Source organism: Hydra vulgaris, chromosome 01, assembly GCF_038396675.1.
Source record: "Hydra vulgaris chromosome 01, alternate assembly HydraT2T_AEP".
Taxonomy (NCBI): Eukaryota; Metazoa; Cnidaria; class Hydrozoa; order Anthoathecata; family Hydridae; genus Hydra; species Hydra vulgaris.
Window position 1 is genome coordinate 63,834,619 of NC_088920.1, and position 10,382 is coordinate 63,845,000.

At 26.5% G+C, this 10,382-nt stretch overlaps 1 protein-coding gene across 2 annotated transcripts in view; it reads right to left on the reverse strand.

The window, feature by feature from the left end:
• Positions 1-10,382, reverse strand: part of LOC136075524 (uncharacterized) — an 82,070-nt gene that overhangs the window by 43,751 nt on the left and 27,937 nt on the right. For both annotated transcript variants that reach the window (XM_065788914.1, XM_065788913.1), the window contains exon 2: positions 5,259-5,380. In XM_065788914.1, coding sequence (XP_065644986.1) covers positions 5,259-5,380 — 122 coding nt within the window. The remainder of the gene's footprint in view (positions 1-5,258; positions 5,381-10,382) is intronic.

Consider the following 10,382-nt stretch of genomic DNA (forward strand, 5'->3'; position numbering starts at 1 on the left):
GGCTATGCAATGGTACTCAAATAAAAGTTTGTGCTCTTCAAAATAATTTTATTGATGCTGAGGTTTAATGTTCTTAAACTATTATCTTTGGATTTTTTATTTCAAAAATTCATAGTTCGCAAGCACAAGTTGTATTTTTATTGACTTTAGTTATTAATTGTATATTTTATTTATCATTTATACTTTTTATTTATTCAAACATAATTTTATTGAATTATTTAACCAAATTAGTAAGAAACTCATAAATTGATAGATTTTTATAAGTACTAATATTGTTCCAAAATTAAATATAAAGTTCCAAAAGTTGAATTTACAAAATGACATAACTTTTAAATAATTTAAAAAGTGATGTGCAAACTATGTTTTTTTTTTTCAAATATGCTTAATCTATTAATGATTGTTTTATCACCAAACATATAATTTTTTACAAAAAAATTTAATAAAGCTCATTTTGTTACCAGAAACTTTGTTACCAATTTCTGTTCCTTAGCCTTTCTGTTATAACTGATTTTTAAAATGTATAATCTTATATAACCAATCGCGTAAAGATCAAGCTAGGCTGTGAAACTAGACAAACAAGTGCTGTGACTTGCAGTGCGTGTAAAACGAGGCTTTTGAACTAGATAAGCAAGTGATTTGCTATGTGTGTAGAGCTTGACTGTTCTGCTAGCCAGCTATTTTTTATAAAAAATTATATTAAAATAAAAGTAAAATGGTGAGGCCTAAAATTTCTAACCTTGCCTGCCAAATGGTGTATTGAGTGGAGATGTGACAGCACTTAGTCCCAAGGGGTTTTACTGTTGCATATCTAGGTTCTGTTGTCTAGCCTTTCATAATTATTTAGAAAACACCTATTTAAGGTAATATTTAGTGTAACTTAATGTAAACTTACAAATATCTTATGCTAAGTGCAATTTCTTTGTGTAATTGCAGTGATGTTATTGTTGTAATACTTTGTGTTGATAGACAGCTTAGCTTAGCTTTCCATTGATGTTAATTGTTAAAAAAGATTATAGTTAGTGTAATTACCCAACTGCTATTACAGATTAACCCTAAAAACACAAACACCTTAAAAATTACAAAGTCATAATTGGTGTTATCGACAAGCAATGTTTGAGTTTAAGCACATAATATTCTTTGTTTTATGAATTCATATAACTACTCTCTTAAAAAAAATACAAGTTTGACTATTTTCATTTTTAGATATAAACAATTAAAAAAAATTTAAACAAATTAAATTTTTTTTTAAGTATAAACTAAAAAACCATAACTTTTGGCATGGGTAAGCAACAATTTGAATATAAGTTAGCAATTCCTTGGTTAATAGACACATTGTTGCTACAACTAAAAACATAAAAATTTTTTACAATATTCTTTTCAGGTTGATGGAAAGAGCATTTTACAAGCAGTAGAGGTGCTTGTAGTTTTTAAGGGGTACTAAGGTTAATACAAACATTGAAACACAAATTATTAATTAATTTTCAGAATCAGTCAGTTACATTTCAAAAACAACACAAAACATTTCCCTAATCGATGCTTTATTCATCATTCAAATTGCTTTTATATTTAGCATTTGTTTTGATTGATGTCGTTAGTTTAATCATTATTGGCTTTATTCAATTAACTCCATTAATTCCATTAAAGATATTTTGCTGCATACTGGTTGTTTTTTTTGCAACATTCTTTAAAACCCTGGGCATTTTTTAAAACCCTTTACTTACAAATGTCATTGCAATTTAAATTTACATTCACGAAAGTCTTCTTTTTCTTTTTTTTCTCCTTTGGATTCTTTTTTTTCTTGTTTCCAGTTTCAATCAAGTCAACCTGTTTAATGATGTTTTGGGCTTGCATAGACCCATGTTTGCTGGTGACATGTATATTTTTTGTTTTATTTATGTCTTTTGACTTTATCTTGTTTACTGTAAGCAAACCTCATACATCTTCTAGATTTAAATATTTTCATAACATTCTTTCATAATCATCTGTGACAGGTCAAACATATATAAATATTTCCAATAGTTTGCTGATCCATATCGATGCAATTTTGCAAATTTGGACAATCAATGTGGAGTAATTGGTGTTAACAAGACATAGATAACAAGACAATAGAGTGTTCTTCCTTAACTGCCATAACCCGCAGATGCTGTTTTTTGATATTAGCAGTTTTTCCATCTAATCTCAGTTCAATAGTGTTCAGTTCAATAGTGTGATCTTCGATAAAAGAAAACATATCAATTTGCAAGCAGTGTAGCCTCTCTAGTTGCGCTCTTTGCACCAGACACAGTTTGCTGAATCTGAATTTCTTTTTTATTTATATTTTTCCTCTGAGCTTTGAATTCCAAAATTTAATTACAAAATTTTACTTCCCCATTACAAAAATGATAATAAAGTAATTTTTGTCAATGCCACTGTGTTATTATTTTAACAAAGTTTTAATCATTGTTCTTAACCGTAAAAATTTTGTAACCATATTAAGTTATTATAAAATGGTTTTCTTTACAATAAGCTGTGCCCCCCCCCCCATTTACAATAAGCTGGTTCCCCAGTTCTGTAGAGACTGCCTGTTATAAGTGATTTGAAAAGTACCTTTATAGCAGAAATTGTATGTTTTCAACATTAATTGTTTACTAAGATGGACAAATGTTGTGTTTTAGTCGTATCTTTTTTTAATTTGTTACAAAAATGCATATATTTTATTTTGTTACATATTTAACTTTATATCATTTATATATTTTAAATAAATTTGTTTTGAAGATATATAAATTTAAGACTCTTTTCTTTTTAACTGTTTTTATGGATTCTTTGAAAAATTTTTCCATAAACACAAGTTAAAATATAAACTTTTTGAGATCTGTTTTTATCTGTTTTTTACCCTTTTCAGTCTTTTCAACTATACAAAAATTGTAGAAAGTTTCAAATAAACAAAATAGCTCAACAGAAGATGCAAAAAAAAGACAAATGCAAGGCAAAATATCTTATGCTAAACATTTTCTGCATTTTCAAAATATGTTCCAAATATTGGTAATAGTAACAGTTTTATTTTTTGTAATTAAATTTTTGCTGCCATATCAAATAAAATAAACATGGCTTTAGTAAAAGAACAGAACAAAGTTGCAAAGCTTAAAATTAAAAAAGCAATAAATAGACAACGAAACTAAAGCTTCAATATTAAAGGAGCCAAAATATTCAATTAAGCCAACTTTTAACATATACACATTGTTTATATAACACTCAAGCAAGGCAAGAGGTAATGGTAAATAAAGATTTCTTATGAGGCTAAGAACTACTTTCAACTATTTTCTATAACCTTTTGAAAAAAAAATAAAAAATAATTGGAAGGTGTGCATTAGACCTTTCATGACCTATAATATGGGTACGGACATTCTAGTACATATAAATAAGTAATACATACAATATCTGAGGTTAGCGATTTTTTGCAGAGATTATTTCTATGTTGTTATAGTGAAAACTATTATATATATATATCTAACTAACCATTTTGGGAAATTTTTATTAAAAAGTACAATTTTTTTCAGAAGTAACCCAATCATTGATTGCTAACCTGCTATTATTTCGAGTGAGGTAATACATTTAAATAAATAAGTAAATATATATTAGTAAGTAACTGATTGAAGTTTGACCAGGGCCAGGTTTGATAAAAAATAGCCGGGGGCGGATTTGTGACTGAGGCTGCATAAACGTTTATACATCCTAAAGTATATTTATCTTATTCAAAATTCATGTTATATTTTGTATATATATGAATATATAAATATCATTATGATAAGCATGATCATAATAATCATCATTACCATCACCATCATCATGATCATCATCATTATTTTCATTACCAACATCATCATTATGATCATCATCATTACCATCATCATTATGATCATCATGATCATCATGATCATCATCATCATCAGGCTTTAGCCTTCCTTATTTATGCTGTTTCTCTAATAAAAACAATTTAGAGCACTTTCTTTTCTTAACAAAAGATTTCCATCATAGTCTTTTTTTTTTTTTTTAAATTGTATTTATATTATTTTCTCCAAAACTCTCTTCAATTTTTGCTAAACTATTAAAAAGTGTTAAATAAGTGGTTCCAATTTTTAAAAATTCTAGAAAAAACATTTTGACCTCTCCAACTATCCTACAATTAGTCTTCACTCTGTTATTAGCTTCTTCATATAAAGTTTTTGAGATTATTAAAGTATTTCAAGTCTGGACATAAAATCCACAAATTTTGTTGGACAAAAAAAGTCATTTAATTACTGCAAAAAATACTGTTGGTATTTCCATATTAACGAATAAAAATCCTCTTACTCTCAAATAAAGTCTAAAAACACATTCTAAATGTAATTAGACCTGCTTTATCTGCCAAGCTTGAGCCCTCTCCCATTGTTGTAAGGTTGCATTTCTTTCTTTTTTGTACAAATACTATCATGGTCAATGCTCAAACGAGCTATTATCTCTGCTACGATAAACCTTAAGTCATTGTTGCTTGGCTTCTTATTCAACAAGTTGCGTTATTTTACTGCATCTGTCCCTTCATGCTATAAAAACTTTTAATTATCCAGTTTTTTTCCTTGCACATTAAAAAAAATCTTATAACTCTTACCCATCTTTATATATATTTTTTTAAATATAAAGATGGGTAAGAGTTTATGATATAACTCTTATCCGTCTATCGGCTATGATGGCAAGATATAAATCTTACCATCAATACATATATATATATACACACACAAACAATTATACAGCTTTCAGAATTAGAGTCAGAATTTAGCAATGCGGACCTAACTGCAAACTTAAAAAAGTCTGATTCTTTGCAGACCTAATTCTATGTTATTATGGTTAAAACTTTGTGTTAAATATTTTGTGCTAACCTAATACCTTCAATAAATAGTTTAAAAGGGATCCCAAACCTCTGAGACAAGTGTTCAAATTAAAGAGGATGATGAATAAAACAACATTTGGGCTAAATTTTTTTGATTAAAATAAAAGAATATGTGCAATCCAAGAAAAAGTAACTTTTTTGTTTTGGTCAAAGCTTGCCTTTTCTGTTTTGTTGAAGGCCAAAGAGTCTTCATAGTATATGCCTCAATGACGTCATTGAAATATTTGTTTGTTTAAAAGATCAATCATGTAATATAAACACAACATGTCTTGGAGGTTTGTATCATTTTAAGGTTGTCAATAAATTGCAGACATTATTTTTTCTAATTCTGAGGGCTGCATTTACGAGAATATACCTCATTAGCAAACTCTATCTGGACAACTGACCACATTTTATTGATTTCATAAAGACTAGACAAAGTATCTTTTAAAGGTGTGTTACTATCCACTTTCGCCCATTGCATTAGAGCTAAACTTGCTAAAAATTTAAAAACATTAAAAATCTATATAAAGAACATGTACATACAAATAAAAAATTAAAAAATACTAAAACAAAATTATAAAAAAAAAGTCCACAACATAAGGGGATCCACTGATTTAGAGTGGCATCCTTCTGATCAATTAAATGGACTTTTTCAAATAATGGATTTTAAATAGGCTTTTTAACTTTTAAATTATATAAAAACAAAACAAAAAATCTTTTATAAGTTGGAATCTCAGAACCAAAGAAAAAACAAACAATAAAATGACATTAAATGGTTCAATAAGTATGTATGCAAACTTGGTAATGATGACGGGTTTTTTCCAACTTTCATTTATGCTAATACCTTGAACAAAAATAATAACTAGCTGAGATAGGACCCGAAAAAATATGGGTCTTTGTAAGTCTATTCCAAACTGAACTTTTCAATACTTTTACCTTATATATCCTAGCTTTCCAGCTTCGTAAAATACGAGTCTTTACTAAACCTACTATTTCTACACATATCTATTCCACACCGACTATTTATATATCTATTCCATATTTCTTTCAATATTTTTTAGTAAAATAATTTATACTGAAAAAAACGTTCAAGAGCAAAAAACTTAACATGTGCACCATTTACGCCTATGTAGAGCTTATAAGAGACTTAAAATTAGGTTTGTTTTTCTGCTAAATGCATTTCATTGATAGCTCAGTGGTTAAGTGTGCTGCCATCAGTTTTGTTTTGGGGGTTTAATACCTCTACTCAGCGTAATAAATTTTGAAATTTTTTCATTCTTGCTAATATACTTATAGCAAAAAAATATCAATATAGCAAAAAAAGATTTCTAAAATTTTAGATATATTATATACAATTATCTCTATATGATGCCTGCAAACTCAACATATGTTAAAGACGTTTACACTTGTATCTTTGTACGCAACATTATACAAATAACGCTATACAAAAAAACATTTGTACGTAATGCTATACAAAAGGAACTAAGAAGATCTTCGGCCACTAAAACATAGTCATAAAAAAAAGTTCATTCTTATAATTATAATTAAAAACTAAAGAATAATAGCCTCAGCTACTAATCGAAAAATTTTTTTTAGACCATATCTAAATTTTTTAGACCATATCTAAAAGTTAAGCCAAAAAAGTTTTGTGCATTGCCTTTGTTTTATGAGCCAAGTTTCCTTTTGCATTTATCTTACACTTTTTGATTATTTTTAATTATGTTGCATACAATTGCATAAAAATATATAAAACTGGTACAGATATATAATTTCACGAATAAGAGATTGTATTTATTACAATAGTAATAAATAGATCTCTTATTCCTGTTCTTAATAGTTTTTGTCTTTATTAGAATATATCCCATAAAAATATATTCCATATATCTTTAACAGAAGGAACTTTTTTAAAAAATTTAAACAAAATCTTATTTCTAGTTTGTTTTTCTAGTTTTTTGCCACTAAGTATTGTCATATGCGCTAAAAAAATTGCGGCTTCTACAATTTACAAAAAACCCTTGTCTATCATTTTTAATTATCTAAGAATTGTCTAAGAAGCAAATGACATAATTTTAGCAATAAGAAATGATCAAGAGAGGGCAAATCTAAAATTGAAGTTTCAAATTTTCTACTTGGATGAACAATGTGTTTTGAGTTTTTTCAATCTTCTCAATTTTTTTAAATATAAAAACATGCACACAAAAAACCAAATCAAAACAGCTTTTGTCAATTTTTATAAATACAATAACACATAAAAAAATTCAAAGCAAAACAGCTCAAGCAAAAAAGACTTGTAACTATTAGAAAAGTTTACTTATATAATATACGATCTTGAATAAAACTTTATATAAGTGAATTTTTTACATTTTATAAACAATATATGTATATTGTTTATAAAATGTAATGTAAACAAATAACATATTTGTTTATATATATATTGTTATTATGAGGATGGTTAAGTGCCAGACCTGCTTATACAACAAAGTTTTAAAAAAATTAGTTTAAATTAGTTTATATTAAAAAATGATTTATATAATGTTTCTTTGCAAACACCAATATACTATACTTGAAATTTTTAAGTGCACTGAACTGCAACTACTTTTAATTTTTTTGGTTTTAGTTGCTTTTGTTAAGAACTTTTAAACTGTGCATCAAAGTATCTCATTCCCACATATTCGTTGTATCATCAATAATGCAGCCGTTTTTCAAAATGCCTCAAGGTAAAAAAAATCAATTCTGACTTTTTTACAAAATAAGCTAGTTTAGATGTCTACAAACATTATTGAAAACATATTTTCAAAGAGTTCTGAAAAAATTCATAAAAATTATTAGTTTCAAAAAATGTTTAACAAAGAGTTTCTATTAATAAATTTTTTTTTAAATGTGTTTTTTTCAAAATATGTAATAAGCATATTAAGGTCTTTTGAAAAAGGGCTGCAACATATATTTATAGCAAAAAAAACTTTTAATTGTAAAAAGAAAGTTTTAAAGTTTTTTCTAGCTATGAGCTTTTTTATTTTTTGCCTCCACAGCAGCACCTTCTGGAGTAGCAGGACTGTCTTATTAGGCTTTTTCTTTTTTAAGTTTTAGACAACTTTTTTTTCAAACCGTCTGCAGCTTATTAGGACTAATTACCTGAGCACATTAATAATGTAAGTATCTTAATCATTACACATACACAACAATTTTTTTCTCCCGGTGTTTTGATGTTTTTAGAAATTTTAGCTTTTTTAAAATCTTCTTGTTTGTTAAAGTGTTATAATATTGTTACATATGTTTGTATATAATCTCTATAATCTTGACGTGCTATTCACTTGGCCACACTGGAAAATTGGTTAACAATAATTTTTAAAACTATATAATAATTTTGTAACTGGAAATAAATGTAGATCAAAATTAAAGAGAGCTTGGCGCAATGCAATTTTCTAGTGAAAATCAAACTGTAAAGCTTGATAAATGTTACAGTATGTTTTAACATTACTTAATTTGAAGCTTATGCACATTTTAATATTTGCATACACATTCCTTTACATTTTCTTACAAAATAAAGTGCTGTGACTCTTTCTTGCCACTATCTCCGTTGCAATGGTTGCCAAGGGTTTCATGTCAAACACGCTCGAATGAGCACCACTATTAACACTATTATGTTTGGCAATAACATATAGAGATACAAGATTATGCAACATCAGAGTCTTCTGAAAGATTCAGATATACAAACAACTCTGCTCCATTTAACTCAATAAAGTAAAAACACAATATATTATATAATTAGAACTATTTCAAGAAAATTATCTTTTGCAGACAATAGGTTATAGATAATGTAGTCAAAAAATATAGATAAAGAAGTAAACAATATGTTATAGATAATGTAGTCATAAATATAACTATGATCAATATAACCATGTCTAAATCTGTCCATACTGTGGATTGAATTGATTATATTCAATATTGTTGCTACTCAATAATTTTAGATCAATGATAAAATTTATTGTGAATTTTTTATATATATGAAAAAATATCTCGTATAAACATTTTAAAGTTACGTTATGTATTGTAACATAAACAAGTTTTGTTACAATACAAAAAAAAAACTTGATGTAACGTAACAAAATCTAGATATGATACATAGTTAAAATATGTTTTAAACATAGATTTTTTTAACTTTAAGTAACATCTCAGTTTACACGCTTTAAAAGTTGCACATTTATAAGTTTAAAAAAATAATGGAGACATAACTTTAGTAACAAAAATAAATAAAGTAGACGAATCTATTTTACAATAAAAATAAACAACGATAATGAGCAATTGAAAAAAAAAATTTTTAGCTACAAATATCTTGACAAATGATTTGTTAAATACTCTAACTCATTAATGAGTTAGGGAATTCACAAAATTGTTTTATTATTATTAACAATATAATTTTATAAACGCATATATACGTTTATTGAAACTATCATAATTAGAAAAAAAGTTAAAAAGCCTAAAATTGTGGTTTAGTTTTAAAGAAGACTTTTTAAAGGTAAATAAAACTTTCCAAGCTTGAAAAGTCACATAACATAAACATAAAAATAAGTATTTTTAAAAGTTGAAGTAACTTGAGTAATACAAGGTACTCAAGCAATCTTAAGGTACTTAAGCAATCTTAAGGTACTTAAGCAATCTAAGGTACTTAAGCAATCTAATAATTTGTTTTATTAGCTTTAAAAGTGTAACCAATAAGGTTTTAACATAAAACATTTAAGAACTGAAAGGTACTTAAAATATGTCACAAATATAAATTTTTTAATGTTACATTAAGTCATTTTTTTAAATAAACTTTTTAAAGTGAAACGAATTGAGACATAAGATTAACATCAAACAAATCTATATTAAAGACTTATTTTAGTTTCCTCTCAAATCTAGATTTAGTTATGCTACATTATGTCTCAATAGGTTAAACTTAAAAAAGTTAAAAAAAAAACAACAATTGAGATGTAACATTGCAAATAAAAACTTCGTTCTTTTTTTGTGACAAAGTAAACAAATTATGACAAAGCTATTTTACAATAAAAATAAAATAAAAGATGATAATTAGCAATAGGGCAAAAAATACTCTTTAGATGAAAAACAACCTCTAAAAAAAAAACACTAAAGCAAACTCAGGCATCATAGCATCTTCAAGTAGAAATTGCTATCGGTAAACTAGATATGGATAAACTATTTAAAAATAAAGTTCCAGGCAAATTTTATAAATGACTAAACTCTTTTCTATTTAATTAAACATATCATGTAGTTTTTGGTGAATCTCTTTTGGAATAAGCTGATATTGTGATTAGAGTTCAACAAAGCTTCTTGGTCCAATAATTATTATTTACGTCAACAACCTCCCAGTAATCTTTCTTTCCTACCTAAAGCACATGCTTTAAACTGACAAAGTTGTTAACTGGAATTATAAATGGCTAATGCATCTAAATATTGATAAATACAAAATTAAGCATGTTGGTAAAAACAATCCTATGTT